Source organism: Schistocerca gregaria, chromosome 1 (genome assembly GCF_023897955.1).
Source record: "Schistocerca gregaria isolate iqSchGreg1 chromosome 1, iqSchGreg1.2, whole genome shotgun sequence".
Lineage (NCBI taxonomy): Eukaryota > Metazoa > Arthropoda > Insecta > Orthoptera > Acrididae > Schistocerca > Schistocerca gregaria.
In genome coordinates this window covers 470377453-470397323 of record NC_064920.1, presented here as the reverse complement: position 1 = coordinate 470397323, position 19871 = coordinate 470377453, and the positions used below count along the sequence as shown (strand labels likewise).

Genomic DNA, 19871 nt, shown 5'->3' with positions numbered 1-19871 from the left:
CCGCTGCGCTACGGAGGCGGTCTATCGGTAAGATGTTTGGTTTGTGGGGCGCTCAACTGCGCGTGTTAACAGCGCCCGTACAATTTCCCAACCTTTGCTTAGTCCAATCTCGCCACTTCCATGAATGATGAGGACAACACAAACACCCAGTCATCTCGAGGCAGGTGAAAACCCCTGACCCCGCCGGGAGTGGAGGACGGGACCCCGTGCTCGGGGAGCGAGAACGAGACCTCGAGACCACGAGCTGCAGACGACGTGTGGTATGGAGAAGGGCGAAACGACATGGACTTCGCAACGCAAGTGTAATCACTGGTTATATCCCGAAAAGCAACAGACGTCGTACTACGAAAATTTTGCTATTGCAAGAAAGACATTTTTCATGTTTCCTCCACGGAAGTAATTAACACTATAATTTCAATTATTACTTAACAGTAACATTGGTCTTGTTGTCTTTGAAAATGCGTTCACGTTTCTTACACGACCAAATACAAGCAAGCAAAGACTAATAGCTTGTGGACGAAGTACAGCCATCACAAGACTTCACGTAGACCGAAAATTATCATCTTGACACAACAGATTTTTTAACGCTGAAGCCAACATGCCATTAGTAGAGGTATTCACTGGCACAGTCTACTGAAGTACAATGTGTGTTTGTGGAACCTATTTCTGATCAAAAGTTTTATCAGATTTGTTGGTGTTGTTGTCTTCAGTCCTGAAACTGGTTTGATGCAGCTCTCCATGCTACTCTATCCTGTGCAAGCTTCTTCATCTCCCAGTACCTACTGCAACCCACATCCTTCTGAATCTCCTTAGTGTATTCATCTCTTGGTCTCCCTCTACGATTTTTACCCTCCACGCTGCCCTCCAATGCTAAATTTGTGATCCCTTGATGCCTCAAAACATGTCCTACCAACCGATCCCTTCTGCTAGTCAAGTTGTGCCACAAACTTCTCTTCTCCCCAATCCTATACAATACCTCCTCATTAGTTACGTGATCTATCCACCTTATCTACAGCATTCTTCTGCAGCACCACATTTCGAAAGCATCTATTCTCTCCTTGTCCAAACTAATTATCGTCCATGTTTCACTTCCATAGATGGCTACACTCCAAACAAATACTTTCAGAAACGACTTCCTGATACATAAATCTATATTCGATGTTAACAAATTTCTCTTTTTCAGAAACGCTTTCCTTGCCATTGCCAGTCTATATTTTATATCCTCTCTACTTCGACCATCATCAGTTATTTTGCTCCCCAAATAGCAAAACTCCTTTACTACTTTAAGTGTCTCATTTTCTAGTCTAATACCCTCAGCATCACCCGACTTAATCGACTACATTCCATTATCCTCGTTTTGCTTTTGTTGATGTTCATCTTATATCGCACTTTCAAGATACTATCCATTCCGTTCAACTGCTCTTCCAAGTCCTTTGCTGTCTCTGACAGAATTACAATGTCATCGGCTAACCTCAAAGTTTTTATTTCTTCTCCATGGATTTTAATACCTACTCCGAAATTTTCTTGTTTGCTTCACTGCTTGCTCAATATACAGATTGAATAACATCGGGGAGAGGCTACAACCCTGTTTCACTCCCGTCCCAACCACTGCTTCTCTTTCATGTCCCTCGACTCCTATAACTGACATCTGGTTTCTGTACAAATTGTAAATAGCTTTCGCTCTCTGTGTTTTACCCCTGCCACCTTCAGAATTTGAAAGAGAGTATCCCAGTCAACATTGTCAAAAGCTTTCTCTAAGTCTACAAATGCTAGAAACGTAGGTTTGCCTTTTCTTAATCTTTCTTCTAAGATAAGTCGTAAGGTCAGTATTGCCTCACGTGTTCCAACATTTCTACGGAAACCAATCTGATCCTCCCCGAGGTCCGCATCTACCAGTTTTTCCATTCGTCTGTAAAGAATTCGCGTTAGTATTTTGCAGATGTGACTTATTAAACTGATAGTTCGGTAATTTTCACATCTGTCAACACCTGCTACCTTTGGGATTGGAATTATTATATTATTCTTGAAGTATGAGGTTATTTTGCCTGTCTCATATATCTTGCTCACCAGACGGTAGAGTTTTGTCAGGACTGGCTCTCCCAAGGCCGTCAGTAGTTCTAATGGAATGTTGTCTACTCCGGGGGCCTTGTTTCGACTCAGGTCTTTCAGTGCTCTGTCAAACTCTTCACGCAGTATCTTATCTCCCATTTCATCTTCATCTACAACCTTTTCCATTTCCATAATGTTGTCCTCAAGTACATCGCCCCTGTATAAACCTTCTATATACTCCTTCCACCTTTCTGCCTTCCCTTCTTTGCTTAGAACTGGGTTGCCATCTGAGCTCTTGATATTCATACACGTGGTTATCTTCTCTCCAAACGTCTCTTTAATTCTCCTGTAGGCAGTATCTATCTTACCCCTAGTGAGATAAGCTTCTACATCCTTACATTTGTCCTCTAGCCATCCCTGCTTAGCCATTTTGCACTTCCTGTCAATCTCATTTTTGAGACGTTTGTATTCCTTTTTGCCTGCTTGATTTACTGCATTTTTATATTTTCTCCTTTCATCAATTAAATTCAATATTTCTTCAGTTACCTAAGGATTTCTACTAGCCCTCGTCTTTTTACCTACTTTATCCTCTGCTGCCTTCACGACATCATCCCTCAGAGCTACCCATTCTTCTTCTACTGTGTTTCTTTCCCCCATTCCTGTCAATTGTTCCCTTATGCTCTCCCTGAAACTCTGTACAACCTCTGGTTCTTTCAGCTTATCCAGATCCCATGTCCTTAAATTTCCACCTTTTTGCGGTTTCTTCAGTTTTAATCTACAGGTCATAACCAATAGATTGTGGTCAGAGTCTACATCTGCCCCTGGAAATGTCCTACAGTTTAAAACCTGGTTCCTAAATCTCTGCCTTACCATTATATAATCTATCTGATACCTTTTAGTATCTCCAGGCTTCTTCCCTGTATACAACCTTCTTTTATGATTCTTGAACCAAGTGTTAGCTATGATTAAGTTATGCTCTGTGCAAAATTCTTCCAGACGGCTTTCTCTTTCATTTCTTAGCCCCAATCCATAATCACCTACTATGTTTCCTTCTCTCCCTTTTCCTACTGACGAATTCCAGTCACCCATGACTATTAAATTTTCGTCTCCCTTCACTATCTGAATAATTTCTTTTATTTGATCATACATTTCTTCAATTTCTTCGTCATCTGCAAAGCTAGTTGGCATATAAACTTGTACTACTGTAGTGGGTGTGGGCTTGGTATCTATCTTGGCTGCAATAATGCGTTCACTATGCTGTTTGTAGTAGCTTACCCGCATTCCTATTTTCCTATTCATTATTAAACCTACTCCTGCATTACCCCTATTTGATTTTGTGTTTATAACCCTGTAGTCACCTGACCAAAAGTCTTGTTTCTCCTGCCACCGAACTTCACTAATTCCCACTATATCTAACTTTAACCTATCCATTTCCCTTTTTAAATTTTCTAACCTACCTGCCGGATTAAGGGATCTGACATTCCACGCTCCGATCCGTAGAACGCCAGTTTTCTTTCTCCTGATAACGACGTCCTCCTGAGTAGTCCCCGCCCGGAGATCCGAATGGGGGACTATTTTACCTCCGGAATATTTTACCCAAGAGGACGCCATCATCATTTAATAATACAGTAAAGCTGCATGTCCTCGGGAAAAATAATGGCTGTAGTTTCCCCTTGCTTTCAGCCGTTCGCAGTACCAGCACAGCAAGGCCGTTTTGGTTAATGTTGCAAGGCCAGATCAGCCAATCATCCAGACTGTTGCCCCTGCAACTACTGAAAAGGCTGCTGCTCCTCTTCAGGAACCGCATGTTTGTCTGGCCTCTCAACAGATACCCCTCCGTTGTGGTTGAACCTACGGTACGGCCATCTGTATCGCTGAGGCAAGAGTATCGTGTATAAATCTGAAGTAAGTCGGTCAAGAACTTTTCGAGATTTTTGATAGCAACTTTAAATTACGACTTGTGTTTAATAGTAGTAGTACAGAAACTGAGTATAAAAATGTATTTGTTCAATATAGGTATTTTGTATGTTTTCAGAATTGTTTCAATAAATATAAATATTGTTACCTTTAAAAGCGCCGTAGTCTGAGAAAGGTTGTCCTACACTTACCTCATTGTTACTGCCAGCATTTCTACCAGTTGAATCAAATTCCTCCTTTTGGGACTTTTGCTGTGAATAGTGTCAATTTAAGACGCCCGTGAAGTCTGTCAAAGAAAGTCACCGACATTGGGAAGTAACTGAAGAATTTCATGTCATCCTGCCTCAACTCTCCAAAGAACATGTAGAAACTCGAGTCCCCATTGTTCTTTCATTACTTGGACGAACCCCAATTAGGCGATTTTTTCTTCTCCTTTCCATTCGTCGACGTAATAACAATAAACCAGGAATTTTTCGCTATTCATTTTAAACAACACTGAGCCCTTAAAAGCAATAAATAATTTAAATAACACCGTAAAATGAAGTGAACTGGTCTGATGATGAAAGTACACTACCGACAACTGGCAGACTCGTACGACGGCGACGGAAATTTTACTGTCGTATGTGCAAACGCCATGTTTCTGTGAGCAGCTGCGGCCGGTTGACGGCGGCGAAAAAAATTAGTCCGCCTTGTGTGCAACTGGCCTAAGAGTTGCTTTTTTAATGTGTGACATTCGGAATCCTAAAAATGACGTGTTTTTTTGCATAAAGACTAACACGTAAAAAATCGTTCTTAGTAAGTATATTGCACATTTCAAGGAAGTGTTGGTTTCGTGGATATAAACGCTGTCCTTTAATTTGAACTACTACAACACACTTGGCTGTCACTTCTTCCACTGCTATATCCAGTAAGTAGAATTCGTTAATGAAAAGACTAGCTGAAGGAACAATAACGTTTGTGTGCAGGAGATCTGGTAGATTTAATTTGTATCAGCAGCACAGGAATTTGAAAGTTTTCTGAAATTTCTGATGCATGTAACGAATAAGAAGGGTAACTTTGAAAAACGTACCAAAATCAATTTTTTCTTTGTAGCTCATACTGGTTTTTACTTGATCCAGTAAAAATTTTTAGTAGTCCGAGGGAGAAAGGCGGATGTGGAATGACTTCCCATTTCATCGTTTCCACGTATTTTTTGACGTTTTTTGTGACATTGGCTAGAGCACTGTCACGCTGCAAAGTCTTTTCATTTCTAACGCTGTATTGTGGCAGCCTGCCTTTCAGAGCTCAATTCAAAAGCACCAATTGCTTTCTCTAACGATCTCCTGTGATTGTTTCTGTCGGTTTCAGCCAGCAGCTAAGAAAACCTTCTCTCTTTCACCGGCATGCCGGTCTTCGACGTTGAAACCATTCTGAGCACTTTCTTTCACTTTTAAACTGCCTCACCATAGGTTTTATACAGCATTTTATGAACCTCAACCACAGATTTCTTCACGTTAACGCAGAAAATTGTAGCTTCCCGCAAATGACGAGAGTTGACTCGTAAGTTGACATATTCAATCTACAATAACTTTGTGATGCAATCACAAAATGAGTAATTTTTTGATGGCGTTATGTTTACAAAAGCCTAAGCTTATTGTACGACACTTATGACCCATAACCTGCACCACCACTTGCCGCTACAGCTAGCTATTGCAAAATGATGCAGTATTTACAGAAAGACCTTCTTGGAGGCTTTTCTGCCAAAAGTGTGAAGGATGTTTGATCCTGAACGGGATCGATTCCGACTGTAATGACCTAGAACGATGTACAGCACTCTGTGGCCGGTTGCCCTTCCTGTCATCACAGCCGTCAGCTGAGGATTGAGAGAAGTCGTGTGAACCGTGTAAACTTTGTTATGTGTGTCATCGTGTTTTAACTGTTTGCATATCGTATTTTCCGATGTGGATTGTGGGGACCACTGTAGCATTTGCCGAAACGAGGAAGGAAAACTGTGTAAGAAATTGAAACTTCCTGGAAGATTAAGAAATTACTCGCGTGCTGATCTGTATGCCTGACCAGCGATCGTGAATCCGCCATGCGGACCCGATCCGGATCTGACTCACCTAACTCGTCGCCTGTTAAGCAACGTCTTTTGCCCCCGTTGTTCCTGATTTGTTCTTTTCTTGCCCTCGAGATTTAGTATTTTATGTTAGATTGTTTGATAAAAAAAAATTACTTCAGTGCTTCCCGATTCTTTGATATTCGTTTCTTACCTCTGTGATCCGTATAACTGTTGCCTTTTTATCTAGTACTGTACACGAAGTACCTGTGGTTTAATGATCAGATTGCAGTTTGTACTTTTGAGTGGCTTATGATCCTAAGATAACAATCAGAATAAGAGGAAGGATGAAGATTGCTCATCTTCCGATTTTGCACCTGATGATGTGAATCCATCATTTTCTAAACGGAGCAAGAGCGTCTGTGTCAGTTCAGTTTCTAATGGTAAAAATAATGGTGGAGGAAGGGAAGACGTTGGTTCTGGTAATGATGAGTACAAATGGCAGTTGCTAATTTGCATGAATCCAGAAGGAAAGAATATCTGGACAACACACAATACCAAGGAAGTGAATAGAACAGGAAATATAGGAATCAGACTGACAGAAACTACATGGCACAAGTTGCTGTAATTATCGGATGACACAGATGAGACGCAGAAGCAGATGAGCTCGATCTAGAGCTTGCCAACGTATGCAAGGCTCACATAATTTATCCGCTATCTATTGCACAATTGTCACTGCCGTAAAGTCTGCATGAATAAAGCAATTAAAAGAAACGCAAGTGAGCTGTGTTGATTGTCTGTTTTCTCTTAAAACAGAATTGCTTTATGTGAAATAAATATAAGTTTAATTAATAAATGGTTAATATAGTTGACTACTGACGCAGACTGATTCCTGGCGACCACCTCACATGTTTTGTTTTGGAATGAGAACGGCAGAAAGTGAGTCCAGTCAGCATCAAGGGGCCAAGCTGTTTGACTTAAATAAGAGGCGAAATCGACGGGTAAATTTTCGAAACGGCTCTGAATTGAAAAGTCTTACACAACGGTTGGAATCAAGTTTTCCTGAATGACAGAAACATTTATTTTGTTTCTCTGTTCACGCTCATTCGTTCACAAATTATAAATTACATAATGAATAATAATGATAAATAAAATTTACAACAATATATTTTCTGTACATTTTGGTTCATCTCCAGGTTGTTTCTCCTTATCACAGAGTAAAACTGTCCAGAATAAGTTAAAAATGAAATGTTTATGTATCGTTTTACACTTCAATTTCTCGATTGATACCCCTCATACATTCATAATTTACTACCAGTATTTGTAGAACTGTTAAAAACATTTCTGAACCATTTAAAAGAAAGTGCTTTTAGTTGCCACGCCGCACTTTTACGAATTTCGCAGACTACATGAAGCACTCCTCATTTTCATTTGTGGCCGCTAGAACTGATGGAAACCCTAGGGTGAGACGCCCGGTGAATGGGATACGTGTTTCCCTAGTCATATTAGTTATTATGGGGAGGACTGATGAGCAGGAGAATTGTCACATAATAAAAAGTAGCTGTTCCTTGCCAAATTCTGAGAACGTCTTCTATCCGGTCCAAGGAGTCTGCACAGAATTCTTTTGTTACAGGTGCCTGAATGATGTGACTATTATATTCAATGTACCCGCCGTGGGACGGATGAGAATGGAGCATAACTTCACTGGACATTGTCTTCAATGCATTTGAGGACGCTTGTGCAACGTCCACATTTGGAATTCTAGCCTCATGTCTTCTTTCACTTCTGTCAACTTCGGTAAAAGTGTCGATCAAGTCCAGTGACGTACTTACGTGTTTCGTGCAATAGCGTTGTCGGCTCTCGCTGTGACGTATGGTGGGAAGAAAGGGACGGCGCCTGTCGCTGGTTCTCCGCAGTCATTGAGAGGTAAGCGGACAGAAGACGTGTTTCGAAGCGAGAGACGAATCGCACGTCAGTATACCACAACTTTAGAAATAAGAAACAGCCAAATATTTGAGATAACCGAGATTACAAATTTAACTCCTGCTCGTTTTACTCGCACAACTTGAGCTGTGCTATCAGGTCCCAATCTAATCACAATCTAATGATGTCTAACATATTGGGAGAAAACCAGTGAAATATATGTGGCAGCGGTGAAGAAGAGAATGGTTTCAGTTTCGACGCTAGAAATTAATTGGTACATTCACGTCTCTCATTGGTTACGTGAAAATATCGTCTCACAAGCTAAGAGAAGCTGTCGCTTCGCCAACCCATGAACAAAAGAGTAACACCGCTGTGACTGGTGCTGGGCATGATGTAGACTTTAGCCCTCAACAACTTCTGTCGGTTTTCAGATAACGACTTCTGTAGCCGTACACCAAGGCAGGATGTTTACACATTCACTAGGCGACATGCCGAAAGCTTTTGGTGTGCAGATCCTAGCGCCTCTAGAGACTTTGTTAATTTACCAGTGGAAATAGTGTAGGTCATTCAGAATTGTACGCCTAATCTCACGGTATCAACCATGCAAATAAAGAAGTTCTGAGACCGCTCGTTCTGTTGTTACCTGTAAACTGATTCTGTGAAGTTCTTGGCGGTATAGCGTACTTCTTTAGTTCAGCTCGGTATTGTATATTTGATAAGTGTGCAGTTGAACTTACCAAACTATTTTGACCTACGCCTCCATTTGCTCAGGCAGAAAATCACCGTAGTCCCTTTTTTTGCTGTAGTTCGTTAACTTTAGAAGTTTTCGTGTGTCTATTCATTGTTAAAATCCTTTCATTAATGTGTAGCTCACTTCGTATTATCCTACTAAACTGAAATTTAGTAGGTATGTATGGAATTGATGGAAGAATTGTATTATAAATCAGTACGATATAAATTTAATTGCGCAGTACTATACACATTTATTACGTGATAAAAAATGATTTCCGAAGGCAGATCAGGAATTTTCGTGAATTCAAAATAAAAACATGTTTTCTTGAATAAAGTGAATGCTAAATTTATTGTTGAAAATATTCCTTAACGGTTTATTTATTTTGAACTGGAATTATGAATGAATAGTCTAATGATTCAGAGAACAAATAAATACGGTTTCACAAAGACATTTACTAGTATTTCTTGATGAAGAAGGTATCAGAGCCTTACACAAAGTTTTTAACAAAATTTATGACACAGGTCATTACCTACTCCAATGACTGTTATCATCTTTCACCCACTTACCGAAAAGTGAGTATGTGCGAAAATGTGAAGATCACAGACTCACTGGTCTTGTGATCCGTTCCTTAAAAACATTTCTGAAAGCCATCCATCTAAGGTCACATGAAAAATGTGAGAAACTCACGGGTAAAACACAATTACTTAATAAAAGGCTTAGGTACAAGAGAAGCAATAACTGCATCACAAGTTCTAGTGTAAAACTTCTATGATCAGGTCAAAAATGTAGTCCTTCGTTTTATTGATTATGAAAAAGCCTTTGGTAGAATACAACATCAAAACTTATGGAAAATCTCAAAAGAAGGGATATAGCTCAAAAAGGCATCCGGTATATAAAGAATTTTCACTGCCAGGGAAAAAAATTAGTACACCTGGAAAGACGACGTCGAGTTTGATCCGACGACAGCATGTGCCACCTGGGGATGTACTGATAATGTTTCAGGGTCGATATAACGTAGCGGCATAGCTGCCAGAGCATCATCACTTGGAAGATAGAATGGCTCACCATGATCTTCAGCGATCAAAGCAAATTCTTCCTAAACGAAGTGATTTTTGTCGCGCGTATTGTGTAGACCTGCTGAGCGCTGTCACCTAGAGTGCGTGCCTTCGTCCAAGATACGCTGGGCGCATCCAAGGCCTTTCTGTCTAGGTTGCGATAGGCTGCAAACCTTCTTCACCTTTGGTGTTTTTGGAGAGGACGCTAACCAGAACCCTAAACGTACAGAACGTTGTTAGAACCGTTCTGTTGCCGTTCTTGCAATCACCTTATGTAAAGTTCCAACAGGACAATTCTCGCCCACACACTGCCCGTGAAGCTCAACGTGCTCTGTAAGACGTGCAGAAACTTCCCTGGCCAGCACTATCTCCGGACTTGTGGGACATGATGGGTCGAGAAGTGACTCGTGCAACTCGCCAACCAACAACTGTTACATAACAACGCGTACAGGCTGAGAGCCGTCGAATAACGTACCCCAGGACAGTATTCAGCATCTGCACAGTCCCCTGGATACCTGATCAGCGCCTGTATTGCCACCTGTGGAGGCTACATATAGTACTAATTTAGGTATTTCAGCATGAGTCGATACCTGGTAACTCTCAGACCCGCTTGTGTTATTGATCCGTAAATGTAATCATTTCATGTATTCCATATGCACTGTTGCAACAATTGGAAACCTCTATAAGCGTGTACTAATTTTTTTTGCTGGTAGTGTATTTCGGAATCAGACAGTACAGGAATAGAATACTAGTTTACATGACGTCCTGATGAAGTGCAATATACTAGGTGAACAAAAAAAAAATTAAAAAGAATAAATAAGTACTGCCTCAGAATGTTGAAATGTAAAGTATGAATACATCATCTTTTGAGCTTCTGTTTTCACTAAAGGCTCACGTCGTATTATATGCCCATCTGTTCTTCCTGCCGTTTCATTATGTTATTTATCAGCCATTTTTTTCCGTTGGCCCGTTGCATCTTTTGTTGCTTCCATCTGAATTAGGGCAATGTTTTTATCAGCTGTGTGAAGAGACTTTGAACAAAAGTTACAAGATAATTGGTGAAAGATAAACAGTAACTTGGTCTTACAATCTAATCTGACTCTATATTAATAAAGCAAATACCCAAAACGGATTTTTGCGAATAAAGCATTCTAGATCGCTTAAAATATTTTCATATTTAAAACGTCTCGGCTACTGTCACCAGCAGATCGAAATTTGTAAGTGGTAACACAGAATTCAGCGTCAATTACAGTGAAAGCTGAGTGTCAACTCACGCAAAAAGCTGGGTGTCAACTCAGTAAATTAACTCCATTATTCTCTACACAGTTCTTTTCACCACTCTCGAAAAACATTACCTAGAGCGCAGTTGAAGAAGAGAGATGAGAGTCGATGTTCTAGTCTTACCCGCTCTTCTAATTTCAAAGCTGTATAGAATGACTTAAGTTTACTTTGGGGTTGTGTTAAATAACTGTTGTTGTTTTATAGTTCAAACACAATTATTTCAGAATTTGAGCCACGGTATCTCGATCAGTCGCGTATGTCGGGACCAAACAACGCAAGAGAATCTGCGTTACCGTTTGGTGATGTTACGAAACTGATGCAAATTCACTCCCCCCGCCCCAAGTCGCTCGCTTATCAGCTTGCAAGAAGGGGTGTGTTATATGAATAGGATTTCGATTTGGACTTTTGTGTGTTTTGACAGCAGACTCCATGTCTTCGCCCTCAATAGGCAGTGATCATTTAAGGACTGACAGACCCATGAACTCGTCAGAGGGCGCTCGCTCACTGTTAGTAGCACACGAGGGACCTAACACTTTAGACTGTTGTCTCACGTTGTGTGCGCGCTTGTCTGCGGTAAAATATGTGGTTTGACAGTTACATCGATCCACCTTCTAATGATCTACGAAAATCACTACGAATTCCTTAATTATGAATTCTAGATGAGAAAGGATAGATTTAAGATTCGTGATTTATTCAACAAGTAATATGAAGGAAGAAAGATCAGTATCGACGACGAGGTCATCAGAGACGCAGCACGTATTGGGAAAGGATGGGAAATGAAATGTGCCACGTCCTTTCAAAGGAACCCTCTAGCCTTACGCAATTTAGGGAAATCATTTAAATCTGAATACCCGGACGGGGATTTGAACTGTTGACCTCCCCAGTCGGAGTGCAGTATCTTAACACGCCGCCATCTCGTTTAGTCACGTGAAAACAGAGGGTATTTTACAATAGGTCTTTCCTTAACTATCTGTGGTATCGCTCTACTTTCATATTCAATGGTGCCTCCGTCCTTGCCTATTGGTGTTGGTATTATCAATAACTATTGTAGTTTATTTTCCATAGATCTTAGTCTTTACATTACAACAGACATTGGCTAGGAATGGAATGCTACTTTACGCGACGTCCCGATGAAATGCAATATAGTAGGTAAACAAAAATAAATTAAATAGAATAAATAAGTACTTCCACAGAATCTTATCTGTTATTGCTCATCACTAGGGAATTTGACTCCTCGCAGTTCACAGAACATGCAGGATCGTGACGGATGATCGTCATTAACAGGCATCAGCAGTGAGCAAAGATGACACACTTATTCGGAGGTTTTGCACCGCGGATGAGAGGGCTGCCACTGTTTCAGGCTGTGGCAGGCGGCCGCTGGCTGCGCCGGCCTCAGAGGCTCTCGTCCTCCTGGCGGTCCCAGGCCAGCAGGGTGTTCATGTTGGCGATGGAGCGCGTGCTCCAGGCGTCCAGCGGGTCCGGCGCCTCCTCCAGGCGGCGCTGCTCCGCCGCCACCGACTGCGACACCGGCGCCGCCTGCGCGGACGTCCCGCGCCTCGACGGAGTCGCCGCCGCCGGCGCCACCCTGCAACCACACTCTCGCTGCAGTAACAGCGGGAAAGACAGATGCGGCCGGCCGCGGTGGCCGTGCGGTTCTAGGCGCTTCAGTCCGGAACCGCGAGACTGCTACGGTCGCAAGTTCGAATCCTGCCTTGGGCATGGATGTGTGTGGTGTCCTTAGGTTAGTTATGTTTAAGTAGTTCTAAGTTCTAGGGGACCTCAGATGACAAGTCCCATAGTGCTCAGAGTCATTTGAACCATTTTTGAAAGACAGATGCTGCTTGTGGGAGAATTAAAGAAACCTTTGGAAAAAAGGGAAGGGGCTGTATAAATATTATGGAATATAGACCCGCGCATGACGTCATTCGCTGGAGCCAACATCTCGATCAGGGAACAAGTGGCAGAGTCCATTTGCACGTGACTTCTCGAAAGCTGCTCAGTTAATTTTTATCTTCACTCTAGTTTTCTCAGTACAGGCTTTTTATTACACAGGTGAAATTTTGTGCTGCATTTCCTCGAACCAGAAGATGTGTGGTAGGGAGTAATAAATCGTTCCACAGGGAAAATTGTTTTTGACAAAAGAAAATTTCGAACTTTTTCTTCGGAAGAAATCAGTCAATTTACAGGATCAAACTAAGGTTCAAAATGGTTCAAATGGCTCTGAGCACTAAGCGACTTAACTTCTGAGGTCATCAGTCCCCTAGAACTTAGAACTACTTAAACCTAACTAACGTAAGGACACCACACACATCCATGCCCGAGGCAGGATTCGAACCTGCGACCGTAGCAGCAGCGCAGTTCCGGACTGAAGCGCCTGGAACCGCTCGGCCATTCCGGCCGGCTCAAACTAAGGAATGATGTCGTTACTAAGCAGGTGGGGAGGCTTGTCTATTTGAGTTTATTTGTTTCAGACTAAATAATACGAATTGTACGATATTGGTCAATTATCTCTTGAAAATAGTGCGGTTGTCACATCTCAGACCCGATAATTGAAAAAATTATGAGACGACAGAATGTTAATGCCTAACACACTATAAGAGTTTTCTCTACACAAACGTTTTCTAATATATTACTGTAACGTTCTTATGTTAATATTGTTTCGATGCCTGTATTGGATTAAGAAAAAGCTCCTAACATATAAATGCTGATCTATATACTACGGCCCAGCTGATATTTTTTTCTTGTAGTCTTGTGGAAACGGTGAACTGAATGACTCGGCGTGCTACAAATACAGGAAAACACTAAACAACAAATTCTGCTACACATTAAAAAAAAGTCAGTACTATTTTCAAGATTTTTCTTACCCTTTCGCTCAGCCAAATTAATAACAACAATCATCAGATAAACAGCGGTACTTTCGGAGAAATTAGGCTGGGTGTATCACTACATGTTTAATACTAATACAACAAATCGTTCATTTGTTAAAATCAGTGCTTGATTTCAGCCATATATGAAAAGAACTGTAAAAGTCAGACCCCTTTGAGTAGAACGTAATGACAGAAATCCGGCTTCTGTCACATGGTTTCAAAGCTCAATGCGGCAAAGATAGGAAAGTGCGCAGTCTGTGTGTACCGGGTGTTTATAATTCAAGTGCAGCTGCTCACGAAGGTCCAGTGTGGGCTGTAATAATCGTTTCGCGGCGAAGCTTGGTAGGCTGCGTTAATGTGCAACCCATTTACGCTGGAAAAAATTAGTTCCAATTTTGGCCACCAGGTGCAAATCTAGCGCTTTGAATGCCAGACAGACATACAGAAATGTTCCCATGTGTAATGAATTCGGAACGGAACGTGAACAGAAAAGGTCAAACAAGTGAGAAAGGCATAATCCTGATTTTCCTATTAAACACCTTCCATGAAAACAGTGGTTTCCAAAGCAGGGATCAATTACTGTACAGGAAGGTCTCAATAACTTGCAGACGTCACGGTACATGTGACAGGACGTCTCGGTGTATTCTCTTCATAGAAGGACGGACCGACAATAATCGTGCCTGTGAGTCCGCACCACACAGTCACATAAGGTAAGAGCAGTGGCTCCTTCTGCACAGCACGTATTTAACAGTGCTCCAAAGTCGGCAGTTCTGTGTATTCAAAGCACTCTGTAATGATTCCATAAAATATTGCCCGGTCACATGTCATCAATGTCGCCTGAAATCGTACTGACCTCTTTCTCAGATAATTATTTTGAGCAATCATCACTTGACCTCTTAGTAACAAATAATCCTGACCAGAAAGGGAGAATCATGACAGTTACGGGGATTAGTGACCACAAGGTTGTTGTAGCTGGGCTAAATACCGGAACATCAAAAGCCACGAAAAGTAAACGCAAAATGCATCTATCTAAAAAAAGCAGATAACTTCTTCCAATATGATAATGAAGTGTAGACCTGATATGGTTTAAATTCAAAGAAATATTATGGACAGCAGTTGGGAGATATATACCAAATAAATTAATACGAAATGGTAGTGATCAAACATGGCACATAGAACACTGTTGCAGGAGCAACGAAATAAGCATGCCAAATTTGTAAAGAATGGAAGTCCCACAAGATTGGCGAAATTTTACCGAAGCTCGAAATTTAGCACGAGCTCCAATGCGAGGCGCTTTTAATAGTTTCCACAACGAAACTCTTTCGAAATCTGACAAAAAAACCTAAAGAGATTTTGGTCGTGTGTAAAGTACGCCAGCGGCAAAACTGCGGCAACGACAAAACTGCGCGATAACCATGGTGATGTTGTCGATGACAGTACAGTGCTACTAAACCAGTGTTACTAAACACCGTTTCCCGGAATTCCTTCACACTAGAAGACGAAGTAAATATTCCAGGACTATAATCAAGAACAACTGTCAAAAAGAGTCACTTGGAAGTAGATATCCTCGGTGTAGCGAAGCAGGTTGAAACGCTTAATAAAGGCAAGGCTTCCGTTCCAAACTGCACATCCCTCACGTTCCTTTCAGAATATATTGATACAACAGCTCCATTCCTAAGAATCATATAGAATCCCTCACTCGTAAAATTTCCGTGCCCAAAGACTGGAAAGTTCCATAAGTCATACCAATATCCAAGAAAGGAAACAGGAGTAATCCTTCGAATACAGACCAATATCACTAATGTCGATTTACAGTAGGTTTTGATACATATATCATGCTCAAACGGAAACGATTTATTGATGAATAGCCAAAACGGATTCAGAAAATATCGTTCTTGTGAAACACAACTAGCTTTTTATTCTCACCAAGTAATGAATACTGTCGACAGGGGGACGTCAAACTGATTGCATATGCGTAGATTTACAAAAGGCTTTTGACAAGCGAGTCCTAATCGAATTGCGTTCCTGTAGAGTGTCGTCTCTGTTGCGTGACTGGATTCGTGATTTTCTGCCATAGGTCACAGTTCGTGATAACTGACGGAAAGTCACCTAGTAAAACAGAAGTAATATCTGGCGTTCCCCATGGAAGTGTTGCCTTCCTGATCTGCGTAAACGATTTAGGAGACGATCTGAACAACACTCTTAGATTTTTTGCATATGATACTTTCATTTATTGTCTTGTAAAAACATCACATGATCAAAATTAATTGCAAAATGATTTAGACCTCATACACGTATAGTGCAAAAGTGGCATTTGACTGTAAATAATGAAGGGTGTGAAGTCACCCACATGAATACTAAAAGGAATCCGTTAAATGTCGGTTACACGATAAATCACACATATCTAAAGGCTGTAAACTCAACTAAATACTAAGGGATTACAATTATGAAAACTTACTTTGGAACGATCACATAGATGATTTTGCAGGGAAAGCAAACCAAAGACTGCGATTTGTTGGCAGAACACTTAGAAAACGCAACAGTTCTACTAAAGCGACTGCTTAGATTGCGCTTTTCCACCATCTTCTGGAGAACTGTTGTGCTGTATGGGATCCGCATCAGATAGGATTGACGGAGGACATCGAAAAAATTCGTATAAGGGCAGCTCTTTTTATATTATCGCAAAATAGTGGAGAGAGTGCCACGGATATGACACACGAATTGGGGTGGCAGTCATTAAAACAAAGGCGTTTTTAACTGTGGAGAACCTTCTCATGAAATTTAGATCATCAACTTTCTTCTCAGAATGTTGGCGCCCACGTGCACATGGAGAAATGACCATCGTAATAAAATAGAGGAAATCACAGCTCACACGGAAAGACTTAAGTGTTCGTTTTTCCCGTGCGGTTTTCGGAGTGGAAAGTTAGCGAATTAGCTTGAAGCGAGTTCGATAAAACTCCGTCAGGCACTTAATTGTGAATTGCAGAGTAATTTCGTCGATGTAGATAAGCTTCAATTCGTGTCAGAAACCTAAGAGCAAATTCAGAATGTTGCTGCAGATCGAGAGGTTTCAGTTGCTGCACCGTCTGGATCTTGTTCGGGTACCAGTCTAATGTAGACCGTGAAACTTGGCGCACCGTTGACTATGTGATAGATAATGCAGGAGCAATAGCACTAGCTTCGACACGTGCTGCATGGTCGGTTCGAACAACAGCAATCTCGTCAGTAACTCCTACCGGGATAGGACACCTTCCTCTTCCAGGAGCCTCAATAAGTTCACTCGTGTATTCGAATTTCATTATCATCTTCTTATCCACTTAACGACATCGGTCTTCTCTTCAGGTCTTCCAGTCGCCCATACTCTCTCAATGCAGCACTGTATTGTTGCCGTTTATATAAAACACTTTCCCTAACAGCGCCCGGTCTCTCTTCTCAATAACCATACTGTTCACTCACGTTATTGGTTTTAAAATGACAGCGTGGATGTCATATCGTCGTACAAACAGTGAAGAGCGCAAAATTTGTATCTGGTGCCCAAAACTGGAACTGAATTTTTTCCAGGGTAAATTAACGCATTTTCATATCTATGAAACTTCGCTGCCGTACGATAATTACGGTCCACACTGGTACCTCGCGAGTAGCTGTGCTTTAATTATAAACACCCCGTACGGTACCTAAGACAGTGGTTGTCAAAGTTTTCCGCTAAAGAGCCAAAACCGTAGTTGTGGGACAGCACATCGGGGCGCATATGTACAGATTTTGTTATTAATTGGTAACATACATAAATTAGCATGTTGTGAGCCCCGAACAGACTTTAGTGATGATCGGTGAAAGTCGGCAACATTCGAAACACCGGTTCTCTGTTTCAGAATGCTGCAATCCTCAGAGTCATCGAGGTCATTACGCGACATTGTTATTGTCTGTGTGTGCTGATGATACATTGACTAATAACAGTAGTTACATTTATATTTACCTGCATTGTGCAATACGGGATATGATCACAAATATTCTGTAAAGTTTGGAAGGTAGGAGACGAGGTACTGGCAGAAGTAAAGCTGTGGGGCGGGGCGTGAGTCGTGCTTGGGTAGCTCAGATGGCAATGTTTTGAATGTCGTTTGCCTCCTACTCATTGCACTATATTACAATAGCCTTAATTAATTTAATGTTCCTTGCTTCAAATAAGTATCATATTTGAAGATGACTGCCTCTGAACGCGTAAAAATTTACATTATAGCAGCTGAACGCTATGACCGCACGCGGTTAGCCGAGCGCTCTCGGGCGCTGCAGTCATGGACTGTGCGACTGGTCCCGGCGGATATTCGAGTCCTCCCTCGGGCATGGGTGTGTGTGTTTGCCCTTAGGATAATTTAGGTTAAGTAGTGTGTAAGCTTAGGGGACTGATGACCTTAGCAGTTAAGTCCCATAAGATTTAACACACATCTGAACATTTTTTTTTGAACGCTATGAGTCACACACGCCCGTGGGCTGTCACTGCTGGAAGACAAACATTGAAACATTCCCTTCCTCACATCCTCAAAGCCCGCACAGATCCCGAGTGAAAGCGCTGGATATTTGAAGCTTGTGGTTGATTCCAAGGACTGATCGTCGATCGCTTAGTCAAACGGCCACAGCCAGTTCATACTCACCAGAAATATCTTCGAATACCGCAGCGTAAACTTGTAAAGAAGTCTTTAACATAGCTTCACCAGTTCACAGAAATACTTAAGTAGATACTCCTCCAGCCGAAGACAACAAGACTCCTGTTCAGTTCCATCTGGAAACGGGTGCCACTGTCCCATTAACCAAAGCGATGGGTACGCCTCCCATCAAACGTAATGCACAGCGGCTTCGTTCTTACAACGAGCAAAATATTCCTCTCGGACGTGTTAGTGAAATGGTCGCAGTGTATATATTCCCAAGTGACAGATCGCTATGAAGTGCCTCAATGCATAATCATTCTTTATTTAGAACACAGAACACTTTCATTATGTCAGCCATGTTTACATATTATAAGTACATTGAGACAAACACAGCCGGCCGCTGTGGCCGCGCGGTTCTAGGCGCTTCAGTCCGGAACCGCGTTGCTGCTACGATCGCAGATTCGAATCCTGCCTCATGCATGGATGTGTGTCACGTCCTTAGGTTAGTTAAGTTTAAGTAGTTCTAAGTTCTACGGGACTGATGACCTCAGATGTTAAGTCCCATAGTGCTCAGAGCCATTTGAACCATTTTGAACCTGGACAACTCCTTCCATTTCTTGTGCGAGTTTCAATTTATAAACTGGTAGACTGAAGAAAAGGGGGATAGAAAGGGCTTATTTTTAAGTGTTGTTGCTTGAGTAGAATTAAAAAAATAAGGGACTCATTTACACATAATCTGTAAGCTGACTCATTCCACATAATGTCCATAAAAGAATCATTCAGATGAACTATGGAACATGCAACCAACTAATTGACTAAGTAACTCTCTAAATTCCAACAAGTGGCGCGCATGCAATCAGTGCTTGCAGCACCATGTCGTCACTCAAAGTTATCTCTTCTATTAAAGGCGTTCTTCAGGCCTTCGTGTCAGACAACGGCCCGTCATGTGCATGTGCTGAATTCCCTTCCTTTTGCCATACCACTGGCATTGATTTTCCCACCACCCTTCTACCCAGCCTCGAAAGGCGAGGCAGAACACTTAACACACACCTTCAACAAACAGCTTGAGAATGTCCATAGACACCAACAAAGAGGACGCCATGATGCGATTCCTCTCTTCGTACTGAACCACTGTAATGAGTGGGTGTCCAAAGAGGATACAATAATAGAGGAAATTCCTTTCTTCGTAGTGAACCACTCCAATTCTTGGTCAGTCCAAGACCGAAATACCCATAGCCACCACCAGTGCTCCTGCTTACATCTCTAGCGTCCCACGACATATCCATGAGCTCGGTCAGCTTGGGGATTCCCAGTGTACGTCCACACCTTTGCCCAGATGCAGGGGTAAGTACTGGGCGCAAGCAGTAA

General features: G+C 41.7%; 1 protein-coding gene across 1 annotated transcript in view; it reads right to left on the bottom strand.

Annotated features, from left to right (window-relative positions):
• Nucleotides 1-8885: 8885 nt before the first annotated feature.
• Nucleotides 8886-19871, bottom strand: part of LOC126353098 (uncharacterized) — a 287154-nt gene continuing 276168 nt past the window's right edge. The window contains exon 19 of the mRNA XM_050002737.1: nucleotides 8886-12581. Within this exon, the coding sequence (XP_049858694.1) occupies nucleotides 12389-12581 (193 nt within the window). The 3' untranslated portion in view covers nucleotides 8886-12388. The remainder of the gene's footprint in view (nucleotides 12582-19871) is intronic.